At 35.3% G+C, this 18834-nt stretch overlaps 2 protein-coding genes and 1 long non-coding RNA gene across 8 annotated transcripts in view; 2 read left to right on the top strand and 1 right to left on the bottom strand.

Annotated features, from left to right (window-relative positions):
- Window positions 1-17837, top strand: part of LOC149268439 (uncharacterized) — a 77436-nt gene extending 59599 nt beyond the window's left edge. The window contains exon 3 of the long non-coding RNA XR_016270315.1: window positions 16172-17837. This is a non-coding gene — a long non-coding RNA (uncharacterized LOC149268439). The remainder of the gene's footprint in view (window positions 1-16171) is intronic.
- Window positions 1217-18834, bottom strand: part of Hr3 (nuclear hormone receptor 3 ROR-beta) — a 41031-nt gene continuing 23413 nt past the window's right edge. The window contains exons 2-9 of one of the 2 annotated variants that reach the window (XM_089470296.1): window positions 7402-7629; window positions 7093-7261; window positions 6834-6997; window positions 6657-6760; window positions 5779-5925; window positions 5471-5714; window positions 5259-5409; window positions 1217-5174 (exon numbers count right to left, since the gene is read on the bottom strand). In XM_089470296.1, coding sequence (XP_089326422.1) covers window positions 5054-5174; window positions 5259-5409; window positions 5471-5714; window positions 5779-5925; window positions 6657-6760; window positions 6834-6997; window positions 7093-7261; window positions 7402-7629 — 1328 coding nt within the window. In that variant the 3' untranslated portion in view covers window positions 1217-5053. Of the gene's footprint in view, window positions 5175-5258; window positions 5410-5470; window positions 5715-5778; window positions 5926-6656; window positions 6761-6833; window positions 7004-7092; window positions 7262-7401; window positions 7630-18834 lie in introns of both variants that reach the window. The other variant, XM_018010590.2, reaches the window with a different exon arrangement.
- Window positions 7695-8940, top strand: LOC108615809 (proteasome subunit beta type-6-like). 5 transcript variants are annotated; one of them, XR_016270307.1, is made up of 3 exons: window positions 7695-7816; window positions 7983-8055; window positions 8118-8275. XR_016270307.1 is itself a non-coding variant. In XM_089470321.1 (3 exons), exons 2-3 carry the CDS (start codon window positions 8029-8031, stop codon window positions 8778-8780), a joined length of 675 nt encoding a protein of 224 aa, XP_089326447.1. In that variant the 5' UTR covers window positions 7713-7816; window positions 7983-8028; the 3' UTR covers window positions 8781-8940. The 5 variants fall into 5 exon arrangements, 2 of the variants coding, with proteins under 2 accessions (XP_089326447.1, XP_017866088.1); XM_089470321.1 differs by having other exon boundaries at window positions 7713-7816; window positions 8133-8940; XM_018010599.2 differs by having other exon boundaries at window positions 7725-7928; window positions 8133-8940.

Raw genomic sequence — 18834 nt, 5'->3', positions numbered from 1 at the left:
TCAAATATACGCTCAAAATTCGAAATCAACTGGATTATAAGAAATAACAATCAGTTATCGAACTACGCTAGGCTCGTAGTGCTTATGATATATAAAAAGTCTCCAATCTTCAGCTTCTGTGCATTACAGAGAGGGCAGACATAGGGTCGGTCAACTGGATTCAGGTTCTTTGCATCACCTTTTCTACAGATCCTTCTCTATAGACTATTTACCATAGATCCTTCGCTATAAGCCTCTCTGCACTTTTCTCTATAAACTCTACTACATAGATCTTTCGAATGAACCCTTTATCCATTATGGTCTTCCCACCACGCCTTTTGCTGTCTGTAGCAGACAATTCCTCATCATCATACCCCATACCTATCTGCACTGGGCACAGAAAGCGTCGAGCAGTAGTCGCGGTAAATTAAAAGAGATTTCGTTCTGCAAGAACTGCGGCTGCTGTGATTCTCACCCACCATTTTCCGCCCATATATTCCTTGACAAGTTTTCTTTTTTCTTGTTTTTTGTTTCTTTGTATAATTCAGATTACATTTTATTGTTAAGAATGAATTGAATTATTTAGTTTTTGTTTTTTTTTTTTCTTTCACTTTTTAGTTTGCTTGCGTTTTTGTCTCATTCTTGAAAGTTGTCTTTCAACTTCGTTTATCTCTGGATTTCATGAATTTTTGTTTGTGTGGTGATTGGGTTTTCTTGTTCTTTATATAATTTAATAATAATTGTAATAATCATAATAATAATCGTAATAATGCAGTATGATATATAATATACACATCTCATATATATGTTATATATATACAAACATATATATTCATATATAGAGATTTATATAATTCGATTTACCTAGAAAACAATTTACAAATATATAAAAAACGAATTCATCTAGTTAAACTAAATTATGTAAGCATATAAAAAACGATTCTATACGTTATGTGTGTATACTTAAATACATATATATATACATATACATATGTATACATACATATATATACGCTTCTGTTTATTGTTTATGCTCTTATGTTATTTTGCTTTGTTTTTCATTTTTAGCTGCATTTCTCTGTCTCTTTTTTTCTGTCATTTTTTTCTGCCCTGTTAAAAAAAAGTTTCCTGGGCATAAAAATCTGGTTCTCAGTGCAACTTTTCAATTTGGAATTTGTCTAAACGTTTCTTTTTTTCGAGGTGTTTTATTATTATTATTTTCTGCCAAAACTGCGTGTTTTTATTTTATTTTTTATTTGCCTTATATAACAAAGAAACGAATTGTTTACAACTGCGCAATAAATATTAAATCGTATTGCTGTGTGCCTTGGTGTCTGTTGTGTGTGTGTGTTTGAATTTTTTTGGATGTTTTATTTATGCACGCGTCTGAAAAAAGCATTTAAAAAAACATTAAATTGTAACAGAAAAAGAAATAGGAATTCTGTTTAAAAACCAAACGATATATGTATGTATCTATATATATATATATATATGTATATATATCATGCAGGTGAGAATACAAATAGTAGAGCCCAAAAATAGACGGCAAAATGAACTGCAAAAAGAAAACACAAAGAATATATTCCGCATACGCCGTGTTGTGCAGGAAACATGTTGAGCTGTTGTGCCTGTAGTGAGATAGTATCTGTGTGTGTGTGTGTGTCGGTGTATCGAAGTGTGTATTGAGTAGTAATATATGCTAGCAGAGAAATGTGTGGACAACTGACAAAATAACTGAGCTATCAGTACAGTGTGCGCTGCCTATGAGCGCTGGCTTTGCTTGTAGCTGTCGCTGTCTTCGTCCTTGATACAGTGGAGCTCCTGTTAGCATAGGCAGTGCATACTGTACCGGAGACTGTCTGCCTGATATTGCTTTCGATTTTTGTGGCACAAAGTAAACTCAGTTTGGGGTTTGCCAGTTCTAAGTGTGTTTGTGTGTTTATGTATGTGTGTGTGTATGTATATATATGCCATGTGCAACAGTCAGACTACGGCTACACTTAATAATATATCATGAATGAATTCAGCTCCTTTTTTTCATATAAGTTTTCATGTCTTCTTCTTCTTCTTCTGTTTTTGTATATAATTTCAGTTTTCTTATTTTATTTTCTTCTCTTTTCTTTCATGGTTTATATGAGGGAATTGTTTTTATTACTCTGCTGCATCTTCTTCCCGTTTTTAAAGTGTAAATATTGTAACATATGAATATGCCGTTATATGCTAAATTTAAATTTAGATTTACTCGTGTTTCATTTTTGTTTTGTTTGTTTTTTTTTTCTCCATTTTCAGTTTTAATGTTTTATTTAAAAATTTAACCATTTTCATTTTTTGTTTTTGTTTTATTCTTTGCACTAAAAACTTAGCATAAAAATTTAACAATATATATATTTTTATTTCTTGTATATATATTATATATAGATACTTTTTTGTATTGTTACCGCAACTCAACATGTTCTTTTTTCTTGTTCTTCTTTTTTTGAGTTTTCCTTTTTAACAATCAATTTTTGTTTAATTATTTATTTTATTTTATTTTAATTTTTTTTGCATAAAGTTTGCCATTTGAAAGCTGCTCCCTTGCTTTGTATAAATTATAACTAAATTATTTACGCTATATACATATATACATATATTTATATATATGCATGTATATATGTGTTGTATATATATAAAGTATTTTGTTTTTACTTTAGTTTTTTAATTTATTTTATTTTTAATTTAAGGCCAAAATGTCAAACGCAATTTTCATCAAAATAAAAAAAAAAATATTCAGGAAAACGCAAAAAAAAAAAAAATAAACAGAAATAGAAAAATTTTATGAAATTGTGGAATTTTTAAAATTGGTAATTTATTTAGAATATATTTAAAGTTTTTTTGCTTCTTGTATTATTTTCCTTTTCATACATTTAATGATAGTTTTTATTGTTTATAATTAGTTTATTTAATAATATGCCTGCCTGTGGGAGAATTTGAGGAATATCAAAAATGAAATTCATTTGCAATTTAGTACAAAAATTTTTGATTTTTTGTTTTGTTTTATAATTTGGGAGCTGGGAGAAAATGTTAGGGCATATAAGACACACCAATTATCACCTACTATCCAATGTGTGGTTGTTGTTGTTCTTCTTCTTAAACCTCAACTAGCTTAACTTATGTAATGTGTCTATGTATGTGTGTGTGTGTGTGTGTGTGTGTGTGTAACGTCTTTCTGTAGTCAGTCGTTTATTTTGAAAAGATTTAAAAAATAAAAAAATTAAACAAAAGTTTGCAAAAAATATTTATATAAAAATTCTTTTAAAACCAATTTGCGTTTGTCTTTAAATTTTTTAAGGTTTCCTTGTAAAGGGCTGAATGGGTGTGGGGGCGGGGCAGGTTAGGGTCTGGATTAGGGCTTAAGCTGTCCGGTTTTGTGGCGTGCGGTCCATCAGTCTGTTTGGTATTTTTTTCGCTTGTTGTTTTGTTTATTTTATTTATTTTTTTTTTTAATATATATAATTTTATTAATTATTTTTGTTGTAAGTTTTGCTTAAAACAATAAACTTGTAACTTGATATTACGTGTGTAGGTTTTATTATATATAGATGTATATATATATATACCATTTTTTACCTTGCCTTACATTCCTTTTACATTATTATTTATTACAATTTTTTTCATTTATATATATATATTTTTAGATATATATATATGTTGTATATCAAAAGATTTTTGTTGCTGTTTTTCATTTTTTCTTTTTTTTTTTTTTTTTTTGTTAGCTAAACTATTAAAGTCTGTTAATGCTTATGTAATTTGTTTTTTATTCATTAAATCTACTAAACCTTGGAACCGGAATTTGGGATTTGCTACCTTGCTAAAAAATATAATATATATATAGACTATATATATTTATGTACGAACATAAAAAATTGTTTTCAAAAACTCTTTTTTCTTCTTTAACAGAATATTGTTGTATGTGCTGTAAGTGTTGTTGTTGTTGTTGCTGTTTGTTTGTTTAAAATTAACGTAAACGTAATTGTAAATATTTGTAATTGCATTAATCATATAATTATATAAGAACACATTTTTCCGAGATATTCGATAATATTTTTTGCTTTCCTTTTTTGCTTCTTGCATTATGTATACGTAGAATCATATAAAAAATGATAATATTTAAGACATATTCATATATATATGTAATCATATATATATATGTATTGTATATATAATACACTTGTTTAGTTTACAACAAAAGGCAGAGACAACCTAGAGGGTTAGAGCGGTGTTTTTGTTTTTTTTTTGGGTTGGGATACATTAAAATAAAAATCAAGCTGAGCTCAGTTTTAAAAAAAATTACATTTATATATATATACTCGAAAATTTTGGTATAGAAACAAGAAAATTCTGCGTTTTCTCTTCTTAGTTTTGTTTTTTCTTTTTGCTTTGTTTTAAGTACTTGGCTAAGGGGCGTGGCTATTTAGCAGTGTTGTAAAACGCATCTAACTGAAAACTGGTTTTGCTTTGCTATACTTTTTTTTTAGTTTTGTTTTGTTTTTGCTTTATATTGTTTTTCTTGCTAAAATGCATTTTGACTTTAGTTTTTTTTTTTTATTTTTTTGTATATTTTGTCTATGAAGCGAAAGATTAACTGAGTTACATTTTTGTATAGATTTTATTATTACTTGATTTACTTATTTAGCCTGTTTTTGTTTTTAAGTTCTTGTCTAGAAAAAAGTATATATAATATTTTTGAAATATTTTCTTGTTTTTGTTTACTGTTTTGCTGTAGCTTGCTTTTTTCTCTCTCTCTCTCTTTCTCTTTTTTACTTTTAGTGAGTCCTCGGCCAGGATCACATCCTTGGTTGTATGCTATCTTAAATGATGATAAAGTTGTTGGTTATTTGTTGTTTGTTGTTGTTGTTGCTGTTGTTGTTGTTGGTTGTTGGTTGTTGCTGTTGCTATTGCCGCTTCAGTCCTCCAGCTGGAGCTGCTGCTGCTGCTGCAGCTCGGGCGTTGTTGCCGTTGCCGTTGCCGTTGCCAATATTTGTAGCGGACAGCCGGCAGCCGCATCTGCCACCGTATCCATAAATATCGGTTCTGGTTATGTTAGATCCTGCTGTGAATCTATTGAGAATAGCTCCTTATATAGCGCTGGGAATACAACATTCGGATGCTGTTGCTTGAACTTGCTCAACGCTTCCATATGCAAAATCGAAATATCGCTGCACGAGTAAGGAAGAGAGAGAGAGAGAGAGAGAAAATTATGAACATGATATCGATTACATATATAGAGAGATGTAGCTAACCGGAAATTGGGTATATTATTGAGAAGCGTGTCCAGCACGGTCACATCGCCCTTGAGCGGCGCATGATTCGTTTCCAGCTCCTGCCGTATTGCATTCATGCTCAGATTGAAAAGCCTCTGTATTTCCGTATTGCCGCGCACTCCATTGCGTTCTATAAAATACACATATATATCAATTGTATCTGTATTTGATCAAATTCCGGGTCACTCTACCTGGCCAGAGCAGCACTAGACTCTGATATAGCGCCAGTTCGGTTTCAGTCAGTTTTAGTTCGGCTATCGATTTAGCCGTTTGGAAAATGCGCGACACCAGACGCATCTCATCCGAATCGGATGTGTAGAACGCCTCCTGGGGCAGCATCACATCCCCATAGAGCACTGCGTTCTGTGAGAGATCTAGCAATCTGGACATGCGAACAATCGCCAGCTCAAACGAGCCCGTCTTCAGCAATAATATCTGCAAAATAGTTTTTTCTTTTAGTTTTTACTTCTTATTTATTGCTTTTGACATCTCCATTTACCTGATCATCCTGACTGAGCCGCATGAAGCCTGGTATTAGCTTTGCAAATTCGATTATGTTCTGTATCATTTGTGTCAGCTTCTCGGCGCAGTCCAGCCAGAGATCCTCTTGGCCCAGATTTTTGTAATAGAGTATGCGTGATAGATCCTGTTAAGAAAATCAAAATTTAATTATAATTATAATTTAAATCAAATTTAAATGCAAATATGCATACGTATACATTTAAAAAAATTAATTTTAACATTAAAAATATTCATCAAAGGTTCATCATTTAAAAAATCTTATTTCTGACTCATTTCTTTCCTTTATATTTTATGTCTAAATAAAGCCAAAAATATTTGGAATTTTTTTTTTTTTTTTTTTTTTTTTTTTTTAAATTTATATATGGGCATAGTCCTTTTAAATATAAATTGATTCCCTTTAAAAATTCTTTTGATTCGCTTAAATATTTTAATTTGGCAGTTTACAATGCTTAGTAGCTCGGAACTATAACTAAACTGTTTTAAGACTGAGCAGGTCGTATATATGTATATATAAGTAGACCTATTAATATTAGCTGCCTACTCTATCAGCATATTCTAACTCCTCTTGCTCAGCGAATATTCTAATTCGGTTCTCAGCAATTTTTTCTTTTATTTATTTTATTTTATTTATTTATTTTTTTTTTTTTTGCTATTTGGCTCATTGTAAGTCTAGCAAATTAGTAAAGCTGACTTTCCCCATTTTCGGCTCCTCATAGCTCTGCCTCTCTTTTCTATCTAGCCATATTTAGCTTTTTTTTTTTTTTATTTTTTTTTTTATTTTTTTTTTTTGTTCTCTTCCAACTCTAAGCCTATTTAATCTACAATTCGCAAGTTTTATCCTCTGCTCCTACACACCTGAGGCTTTCGGAACATGTCATGCACGGATTCCAGTTTGGTATTTGTGTTTGCATGCGCCTCCGCCAGGGTTTTGATCAGCACATCGTTGATATCGCCATCCGCTAGGGAAACATGACAGAAATTGAAGGAGATTAGCGAGGGCTCTTTAGATAGCAAACACCCAATAGGCCATACCATGACTAATAAATTCGGGATCGATCATTGTACTGCGCGGTTCGTATGTGGTGCTGTCCACATAATCGGCCGATATATCGTATTGCATTGTCTGCTGTGGCGTCACCGATGCCGAATAGCCGTAGGGACTGCCGTAGCCGACCTCGTTGTTTGAGTAGCCGCCGCTGTAGCTGTTTAAGTAGGGTAAATACCCATAGATACATATTAGAGAGATACGAAATTTGCGAAATCAATATGAGATATGCATCGATTACCGCACCTGTTGTAATTAGTGTGCTGCAGCTGATCGCTGCTCGAGGGCGTCTGTGTGTCATAGACCGAACTATCGGGTGCCGCATCGCTCTGCGCTCGCATCTGCGCCCGATGGAAGCGCACCTCATCCTCGACCTTCTCGCGTTGTTTCTTGGACATTCTGCCGAATTTTACAGCTAGAAAAATAATGGAGAAGAGAAAGGAAAAGAATGGAAATTATGTAGATTTCAAATATAATCGACAATAACAGAATTTCGCTAGTGATTTGTGTGATATTTAGAATGTTCTTTGTCTGTGGCCTGCCTGCACATCATACCATCACGACTCATTCCCAATTTTAGGCACTTTTGCAGTCTACAGTATTGACAGCGATTCCGATTGACGCGATCCACCACGCATTGCTTGTTGCGCGGACACTGATAGTTCACCACGGAGCTCTGCGATCGCCGGAAGAAGCCCTTGCAGCCCTCACAGGTGATAACGCCGTAGTGCACGCCCGATGATTTGTCCCCACAGACTTTGCATGGAATTATTTCAATTTGAGCTGCAAGCAGAAAGAATTTACAAAGTGATTATTAGTTATGAATTTTTCAACATTTATTTGTATAGATCTAGTTAGATATTTGAGATATTCTTCAAAATTTAATTTTTTCAATAAATTCACTTAAAATGTATTCAATTTTTAGCTAATTATTTTCATTAATTTTATAGAGAGATTTGATTCTTCTTGGGTGGTTGAGCATATTGATTTAATTCTATATAAATTAAGGCTAATTATTAATAATTAATATTTTAATATATCTACGTTGAGACAACATTAATCAAGTTTACATATGATTTTATGTAACTTTTATAGAAATGTTTTTATTTTATTTATTTATTTATTTTTTTTATTAGTTCTTTTATTAGTAGTCGGCTAAGGCACATTCCACAATCGTGTTCGATGAACACAAATGACTATTACGGTGGCGTAAGTAAATCAATTAGTGTAATCTTTATATATAGATCCAAGATCCAAGTCTATATCTGTAGATCCAATCCTTATAGACTACAATTCTGGCCGCTGAATTCGATGGGGGTGTTGTGTTGGGCGCTGACACGCGCACTAGCTGCCGTACCTACGTCTCGAATCGAACGGCAGATAAGCTAACTCGGATCACCGATCACATCTATTGCTGTCGCAGTGGCTCGGCCGCCCAGACTCAGACACTGGCCGAGTCGGTCGGTAGTTCGTTGTGCGGCTTTCAGAACTTCAGCAATGCGTCGTGTTTGGTGCGCGATGCGGCCGTACAATTCCGGAACAAAATCTATTCAACACGCAAGTTGCTGCTGGCCAGCATCATAGTCGCCGGCTGGGATCGGGCGCTGGGCGGTCAGGTGTATACGGTGCCAATATCGGGACTACTCGTCCCCGAACGGTACGCCATGGCCGGCTCCGGCTCCAGCTACATCCAGGGCTTTATGGCGGCGCACTTTAAGCCGGGCCTGAATCAAGAGGATGTGGTCGATGTTGTCAAAAGAGCCATCCGGCTGGCCATAAGGCAGGACTGCAGCTCGGGCGGTGTGATACGCATTGGCGTCATCACCGCAGACGGCATGAGTACGTCCATCTATCCCAAGGAGGATCCCGACACTCTCGACAAATGCACAGACTCAGATTTGAAAATATTTGGAAATGATTCATTTGAGACATGATTGAATGGATGCTCTTGTTTTTCTATCTTCTTTAGAAAGCAAGTAGTTTCCTTATTGTCTAGCTAGTTTCTGGATGCATATGGTTCGGACTACGATTAGGTATCCTTCTGGCTATGTAAAATTGTATACTTGTTCATAAAGTAAATGTAATGATTACCTTATGTTGGGGCTTAACTTTTCTGCTCAGCTGCTGCAGTTATTAGGGGCTATACGAAATGATTTGAAATTAAGATCATAACATTAAAGCTCTCACAGCTCAAACTGCTTAAATTAAGTTCTTCAAGAATTTCTTTAGTTTTTCCTATTCTATCTCAAACGAGCCATAAACTAGCACCGCTCTGTACAGTTGGCTCCAATCATAGCTAACTGCATTCATCTGCATTCCGTTGCTCGCTAAATAAGTTATTAGCTAAGTTAATTTGGTTTAAAAGAAAAGCAAACGAGGCAGGCCGAAGAAATTGCTTTGAGGCATTTCAAAGGCGATTCAATTGTGTTGCTAGTTGCAGCAATACTTTGTTCCGCCTGCTGCTGCTGCTGCTGCTGCTACTTGCTGTTGCCTGTTCGTCTGTCCGTTTGTCCGTTTGTCCGTTTGTCTATTGTCGGCCCGTAGACGTAGACGTAGACCCATTAACTGCGGCCATATGGCCTTTTGGCCCAATCCAGAGCAATGCAAATTGAAGTTCTCGTGTTGGCAGGCGGCATTTGCCACAATGCGGCATTAGGAGTATTAACTAGGGCTTAGTGGGCTGCCCCATTGTCGTGGCACAACAATGCTCAGCGAGCTGAAGAGCTGAGTACTTATTACGCAATAAGAATTCAGACACTGAGAGAAATCAAGGCGGGCGTGGATAAAAAAGTTTTAAAGTGGAGGTAAAAAATAAAAAGAAATGGGAACAATAAAATAAATAGTTAAAAAATAATAGAATATTATTTTTTAAATACTTAATGTTATTACTATTTTTTATTTTATATTTTGAAATATATGCCTTTTAAAAATATTTTTTATTGTATGTTTAATTTTTTTTATATTTGATTATATTTTATTATTTTATGCATTAAATTTTTATTTCTTATTTAGTTTATTTATTTCTACTTTTTATATTTTTAATATTATTTTTCTTTCAAGTATTTTTTAGTGTAAAATTTTATTTATTATATTTTTCAAATAATTTCCCATTACAATTCCAAAATGCTCACACTTATTTCCCTCAGTGCACAATAGGGCACTCTAAGCCACTTGTTCTGCCTAGACAATGGCTCAAGCTGGTTCACTTTAAGTAAATTGAGTGCTCCTCAATGTGTGTATATGCGTCTGTGTGTGTGCGAGTGCGAGGCAGACAGCGACAGCTGTTGGGATTCCCTCGCAGCATGCAACAATCCTTTACAACAGCGATGATGTAATTTCTTTAGCAGCGAACAAAGAGAACAGCAGACGTACATAAACCGTTGATCAACTGCAGCCAAATTCACACACACGCTCATACACACATGCACTTACACGCATACGCATGCACGCACAAAAAAGAACTGGTTCTACGCAGCGCTTTGATGCTGCAGACTGGGTTGCTTACAACCAGCACCCGCACAGCGCGCCTAACCCCCCTCGCTTGTCTAAACAACCGAATCCGCATTCAATTGCTTTTGCTGTCGCTGCCCCTGTCGCTGCCCCTGTCGCTGCCATTGCGCTGCTGCGCTGCTGCGCTGCTGCGGCTGCTGTTGCTGCCTCTGCTCGCAACGCATATTGTGTAATCTAGCGCTTTGCGTATTTACCCACGAGGATGAAAGATGCGCGCTGAACCGAAAGCAGACAAACACAGACGACGTCAGCAGTGGCTGCGACGCAGCAGACAGTCAACGTCGCCGTCGCTGTACAAAAATGTGCCAAGCTGCTGAAGTCGCTTTGTTGCGCTGCTGCTGCATTGGGAGAAATGTGACAGTTGATGAGCGTCAGAGCGAATGAGTAAGAGACGTCTGAGTGCATGTGTGTGTGCGTTTGTGTATGAAATGTTTTTCAAGTGTCAATGAACTTTTCCAACACGGCAGTATCACACACCATAATACAAATCATACAACACTCACACACACAAACACAGACAGCCCAACTGATTCTCATGCTCGTGAGTGCGCGAGTGAAATAACAAAAACATATTGAAAAGAAAGTGCTGCTCTTTAGCGACGCTCTCTTTGTTCTGAAGCAATTCAATGCGCTCTTAATCGTGCGCATGCACTTGCGCTCTCTTACTGCCGCGCTCTTTGCCTGCCAGCCTGCCCACCTAATGCAGCGGCGCTCAGTGCAACAGACTGTTTTTGTTGTTTGTGTTTTTATTTCTTTTTCTGCCGTCTTTCTTCTTCTTTTCATTTTGATTATTTTCAAATGTGTGTCGTCACCAGCGGGCTGACTGCGACAGTGCACGAGGAGTGGTGTGGTGTGGTGTGGTGGGAGGCAGGCGAGTGTAGTTGACTGCGGCGATGACAACGACGTCGATGAGTTTTTTTGTGCGTGTGTGTGTGTGTGTGTGCTGGTATGTTTTGTTTGAGCATCGCTTAAAGCGCTTTAAAGCTGTAATGTTCTCTGTGCATTACGAAGCGCTGTGTGAACGGCAGAAATAAAGAAGTGAAGACACACTCACACAAACACACAAACAAGCAGACACATGACGACACACACTGACAAACACATGCGTTTGACAGTAAATCTTTATCTTTATCGGCTTTGCTTGAGCTATAAATGTCTGTGCGTGCTTTTGAATGTGGATAAGCAGAATATCTGTATACACTTGCATTAAGTACAGCATACATACATATATACACATGTTGAATATATGTATGACAACTTTACCGTTAGCCAACAACATCAATCTGCAAAAAGGCTTTTATGCTTTATAGGGTCTCTTTAAGCTGGTATTAGCGAAAATTAATTAAAGAGCGCTGCAAATGCTCTTAACTGCCCCACTTAATTGTTACATATGTATGTATGTACATGTGCGTATGTGTGAATTTACACATGTGCGTCTATCGGGACAATGGAAATTTATGTTGGCAAATATTGATACAATTAAAAATTAAATACCTAAAAGTTGACTTCTACTCACACACCTTGTTTTCCTTATATACATACATATCTCTATATGGAACAGAAATATAACAGCGCACAATGGAAAAGCAAATAAAACGTGACATACTTTTTGGGTAAATATGACAAATATTTGCCAAAAAAAAGTTGTTTGTAAAACACGGGAAATACATACATATATAAATATGTATGTGTATATTTAATATGAATGTATTTACCTGCATACATAAGTAAGTTATCTGTTATCTTTATATGTGGTATAGGAAATGTAACTAATGTAAATAGGTTAATTCCCAAAAAAAAAAAAAAATTCTAAAAATTATATTTATTCATTGTAGTATACACACATATTTATATCAATTCTAAATCTTTCATGTCAATGTGTAAACATATGCATAAGTGAATAAATTTTTCCTGAAAAAATTGCACAATGAAATTTTTGCATATTTTTAAACAACACAAAATATTTCAAAAGAAAAAAACAAACTATTTATATAATTCATATTTTTAACAGATTTAAAAAATTAAATAATTTTTTAACAAATGTTTTAATTTATAATTTTTTTTTATATTCTAATTTTTTAAATATTAAATATTGAAATTTGTTGCCTAATAAAAAATCGGCCTATATTTCCTTTTTGCTAAATTTGATAATGTATATATACATAAATATATTTATGCATTTGGCATATATTATAAACTTTATGTTTTTAGTCAAGCAACTTCTCTTAATATGCATTTTATATTGCCAAATAAAATATATATTTATAAATTTTTTTTCGCTCATTGAAACCATAAGGAAAAATAAATGAAAACAAAAAAACGTCTCATAAAAATCCATTGATAATTGCATTTGCTCGTTTTTCACAATGAAATTAACGCATAAATTCATAAAAATGAACGAGCGAGGGAGAGAGGCAGAGTAAAATCAAGCATACGCACCATATGCACTGGCAGCACAAACAAGTAACAGTTAATTAACTGCTGCTGTTGCCATAAAACAAATAAAACGAAAAAAGCGCGCCGCAAGTGCAAACCGCAATTTGCCAACAAGTTTTCCACGAGCTGCAGCGAACGATAATTTAAACGCTATGCAAAAAAGCACAATAAAATAAAATTCTGAATGGGCCAAAAAAATAAAACAGAGAAAACACAAACACACACACACAGACACGAAAAACAAGAAAAACGCGAAAATATTTTCGCATATGCAATTTATTTTGCATGCCAGCGGGATTTCTTGTCACGCCCTCTCGCTCGCACACGCTGTGCTGCAGCTCATCGCTCCGGGCGCTGCAATAACCAGAAGTCAAAATTAATATGTTCTTCTTTATTGCAAATGCAGGCACAAAAAAAGCACACACACACACACAAAACAAGAAACAAACGAAAATTAATATGCAGCGACATGTGCGAAAAAAAACACAGAGTGAGTAAAAGAGATAAAAAATATGTACAAAAAAATAAAAACGAAGTAGAACTGCATATGATTTGCAGTTTTTGACTGCGATCAAATAAAATAATAATAATAATAACAGCAATAACAACATCAACAACAACAACAACAACGGCTACATAATAGCCGCAGCAGCAGCTTAGACATAGAGCACTGCGAGAGCAACAGAGAGAGAAAAGAAGTCGCTGCCGCTGCCTCTGCTCTAGCTGTTGTTATTGCTGCCTTTGCTGCCTATTGCACAAGTTGTCACGAAGCAATTCGCTCGGGTTGCGCGGCACGAGCGCAACATTCGCATTCGCCAAAGCAGCTTCGTAAGTGGGTCAGCGAGCTGTGGGGTCAATGCACCGCCTGCCAACCAAACAGCTTGCCTGAACTCAACTGCTTGTGCGAGCGAGAGCGAGAGCTCATAATAATAATAAAACAGCGCCAACTCACAACTTTACACGAACACACACATGCACAACAACTGAGCAGACAGACAACTTTTGTAGCTGCTCTTTGCTTAAGAGCGCGCTCTTAGCTTATGCTTATGCTCTTGAGTCAGTGTGTGTGTGTGTGTGTTTTTTTTTTGTTGCTTACGCTCTCTTTATGGTGCTGCGTTCTTTGCGCCCAAGCACACGTTGTAAAACAACAAAACGAAGGAAAGAAAGAAAAAAGTTTTTAAAACTCGTTCGCTAGCCAGCTTTCACAAGTGAAAAGGTTGGGGTGGCGGGCGGGTTGGAGACCGGCAGGCAAGCCGGCTGGCGGAAAGAAATACATGCACACACACATACACGGGCATACATACTCATACAAATATATCAAAATGCCGTTAGAGAGCGGCATTAGCATGTTGTTGGCATGGCTACGTAATGTTGGCGCTTTCTTTTTGCTCACGCGCATTTGCATATTTACACGTGTGTGTGTGTGGGTTAGTCTGTGTGTGTGCGGTTGAGGAAGACGCCGTTAGAATTTGTAAAGAGCCACAAATTCATTCACGCTGCTGCGGCGCTGCTGCTGCTGCTGCTGCTGCTGCTGCTGCTTAGCTTAGCTGCTCATTCTTAATACAGTAATAATAATCAGCAGCAACATTATAATAATATAATTTTAATTTACGCTCAGTTATGCCAAAGTCACAGGCCTAACGGTGCTTGCCAGTCAATGGCCTTTTCTTTTAGTCTTTTTTTCTTTTTCTTTGCTGCTGCTGCTTTCCTCAGTTGTTTTTATTTTTTCGCTGACCAGCGCAGGCATTTTTGTTCTTTTTTTTTTTTTTTTGTAATGTTTACATTTCGCACTGTTCTGTTCGGGCTGGCCGCTACGTGCCATTGGCAGTTGCTGCTTTTGTTGCCAACAAAAAGATCTGTCTCATACAAGGGAGAGCCAAGATATATATATATATATGTATGTGTATATAATATATAAATATTCTTTTGGCCAAAAGTTGATTGACCCACGACAAATATTCCCGCTAAGCGAGCAAATGAAAACGAAGAACGCAATCGACAATTTCACCAAAATGATGTAATTTATAAGCCCGCTTCTTAACAGATCTTTTCAAGCATGTTAACAGTTGTTTCCCTATGCCATCTCTCTCTTTCTCTTTTGCTTTTTAGTGCAATTTAGCTTGCACATTATAACGGTTGAACTTAAACTGTTGTTTGCATTTCCTTTTTGGGATATTTCTTTGCATTGGGAGATGAGTGTGCCACATGACGTATGCTTGATGTTATATATTGTAGATTGTATTGCCGCTCGAACAGAAAATCACGTATCCGCCGCACGTGACAATGCAAACTCGGCAATTGTATACCGTGCATGTGTGTCTGTATGTGTGTGTGTCGACTTGTCTTTGTATATGTGTGAAATATTTTCGTCACATGATTCATTTCTCAGAAATTTCTCTGTTCAATTTTTTGCTTATAAATTGAAATTTTTACTTGATTATTATGATTTTTTCATTCATCTGAAGGAGTTTAATAAATATTCATTAAAAATTGAGGAGTCATTGCGGCAGCTCGCTGACTGTGGCCAGTTTTCGGTATTTTTTTTGTTTTTGTGTTTTACATATAATGCAGAAATATCTGTTTTTCTTTGATTTAATTTTACACTGCATAAATATTTTAATAAAAATTTTAAGTGCCTAATTAAATTGCCATTTGTTCTGGCTAAATTATTTATATCCTTTTGTTTTAAAATTCTTTCAATATATGTTTTCAAAGTAAACTTTTAAGATTAATTCTATTCATTCGTTTCATTTATTTATTTATACTGTTTTATGTCATTGTTTAAGCCATTTAAACCTCTCACACTAGCTAAAGTCTTTCTATACAATTTTATTCTTTCGTCTCTTGAGACTTATTTTTAATGAATATTTCATTAAATCTTCTTTTTGTTAGGCACTAAATATTTAGGAGAATTTATTTAAAGAAAGAAAATTCTTCTTGGACGTTGCTGATAATCTTAAGCACTTTATATGGTCATCTGCATATTATAAACTTTTTGTATATTGAACTTTCTTAGTTCAAGAGAAGAACTTAAAGTTTTTATAAGAATATATTTGTTATTAATTTGAATTTATTAAATTTTTAATATGTATATATGAATTGATATTTATTTATTTAGCATCAATTACCTATATAATGTTCAACGATTGCCTTTCAACTTTTTGTATGTCTTCTAGCTTCTATTATTCTTTTAACTTTGATATATAATCTAAGGAACTATTTATATATATAATCAATATGCTCCAAAATATCGACAACAACAAAATTATACACAGCTGCACAATGCTGTATTAAAAATATTTCATTCAACTATTGCAGATTATTTCAGATATTAAAATATTTATATATATATATAAATTTATATATTCAACTATTTCAGAATATTTCAAGTATTTGAATACATGTATGTAAACTGAATGAAACATCTTGGCCACAAATGACATCACTGTAAGGCTGCAGCGACGTCCATGTCAGCCCGCACAAAAGGCCCCCAAAATAGAAGAAAAACTGTGTGTGGAAAAACCCTCCAGCTAAACGAACGAGCTCTATTCTAATACAAAGCGAATGAAGAGACATAGAGGGAGGCAGAGAGAAGCAGAAGCAAAAACAATGGCAAATGCTTAGCATAGTACAAAGTGCAGCAAGTCATAGATAACATGTGTAAGTGTGTGTGCGTTTTTGTTTGTGTGTGTGTGTTGGGTTTGGTATACCCTAAAAGTAACAAAAAAAAAAAAAAAAAGTAGGCCTATGCATTATTTATGCACGGCTTCAAATGCAACAGCGTCGACATAAATGAAACTGAACTCGACTCGAAAACAAACGAACGAAAAACAGAGACAAAAAACGAAAAAAAAAAAAAATTATACCTTGACAACCTCAAAAGCCACACACAAAGCCGCAGTAAGTTGACTCTTTTTTTTAGACGTTTCTTTGCGCAACTTGCAACAACAACAGCAACATTTGCCAATTATTTATGGCATTCGAGGTTTGCTGTTGTTGGCTTCTAGAACTTTAACAATTTGGCCAAAAAACAAGTCTCGCTGCCAACTAACTAAAGTGACTAACTAACTACAGTGACTTGTTGTTTGTGTCTTTGGCAAATGAAAAAAATACAAAAAAAAAAAATACAGCAATAAAAAAAAAAAAGAATTCTTGAAGAAAAACGAGTGGAAAAACGAGTTTTTCCAGCCAGCGCCTAATTGATAGCATTTTTTGTCGTTTTTTGTTGTTTTTTTTTTTTTACTCGAGCAACGCGGCGTATGCGCAATTTTTGTTGTTGCCATAACAATGAATGCCACAGCAGCATCAATTGTTGTTGCAGCTGCTGCTGCTGTTGTTGCACTAGTAACAGCAAAACAAAAATTCGGATCTCTCATCCGCCCCGTTGACCGACGCCGGCTTCGCAGCAAATGCAAAAAAATACAAAAACAAAATTGTAATCACAAAACAGAATCGACGCGAGCAGAGCCCAAAAGGCGGCGCAAAGCTTTAACTAAATACATAAATATATACATATATACATATATATATATATATATATATTATATATGCTATATACAACATGCATACATGCAACAACAACAGCAACAACAGCAACAACTTTGTCTATAAAATACACCAAAAACTAAAAGGCATTCATTTTGTTTTTCTACTGTTGCTGTTGCTGCTGTAGTTGTTATTGTTGTTGCTGTTGCTGTTGCTGTTGTTGTTGCCATCGCTTCCATCATGCAACTGTGCGCACTAATATCCGTCCTTGGCTCGTCTGTTCAACTTTGTCCCAGTTTTTCGCATTTGTTGGCGGCGCTCGTTCGCCTCTAACTTGTCGGCGAGTTGCATTTTTGTGTGTGCAGCGCACACAAACTACCAAATGCACAGACACACACAAACACAGAGTCCCACACACACACACACATAGAGACACATTGCTAGCTCCAACATATAGATTCGTCTATTCATTTGGCGCATTTCGCATTACCCAGTGGGACCCGCAGGCATGCCGTTAGCCCTGCTTACAGCTGCCATTTAATACTCGTAATTATTTTTTGCTCTGCTCACTAATTAATTATTTATTTTACTTATTTTTAATGCACATAATAAATTAAATAAGAATAAACTGAAGAATAAACTGAATATCAGAAATCCAGAAGTAGACGATATTTATATAGGCATGACAATTGCACTGACTTTAGCTGCCCTTTTAGCATGCCCTAACTAAATATTCTCCATTTACTCTGCTTTCGCCCTTGCTTTCTTTGTTCTATTGTCAAGTCATGCATGATAATTCATGTAGTTTTCACATGGTTTTTCATATCATTATTATTTACAGCTAAGCTGCTGGCTTGACTTAGGCTCTGTCACTTAGTTAAGCATCAAAGTGGATTTACTTTGAGAGTAGACTAAAGAATGCTTAGATATAACATATATACAAAGCTCATATATGGCTTATTACTGAGTTTAAGCTTATATTTCATTGTGTATTTAATCTGAGTTTAGCTCAGAGTTTTTTCAAGTCTCTTTCAGCTTCTCACTTCTTTCGAGTTCTGGTCCAGCTGGGTGGCTGTCGCATTGTGGGGCACAGGCAATCTTTTATTTGCTGTCCATGCACACAGCTCTCTCTATATATAGATATATGTATATATGTGCATATATATATAAATATATGTATGTATGTGTGTCTGGCTGTGTAGCTCACGCACATTAAATACTATGCGAGAGTTGCATAGATAAGATACGCAGCAGCAGCTGCTGCTCTGGCTGTAGCTGTAGCTGAGGCTGCCTCTGTGTGGCATTCTGCGTATGTGTGGGTGTTTGTGTGTGTGTGTGTGTGTGTTGCACTATGTGTGCTCGGCCCCGTGGGGGCCACTGATGCATTGCATTTTGTCTGGCCAGATAATTGCTAGAATAATAATAATATTGCATATGCATATATATCAATTTTATAGCTACTTTTTGCTATCTCTATTAGTCTCTATCTATCTATCTCTTTTTCTCTCTTCCCTTCCTTTACATTCACCAAAACTTTGTTTATAATTCATTGACATC

Source organism: Drosophila arizonae, chromosome 5 (genome assembly GCF_054131065.1).
Source record: "Drosophila arizonae isolate 15081-1271.41 chromosome 5, UAZ_ARI_1.0, whole genome shotgun sequence".
Taxonomy (NCBI): domain Eukaryota; kingdom Metazoa; phylum Arthropoda; class Insecta; order Diptera; family Drosophilidae; genus Drosophila; species Drosophila arizonae.
Note: the sequence above shows the minus strand (reverse complement) of the source record. Positions and strands in the feature narration are given on the sequence as shown.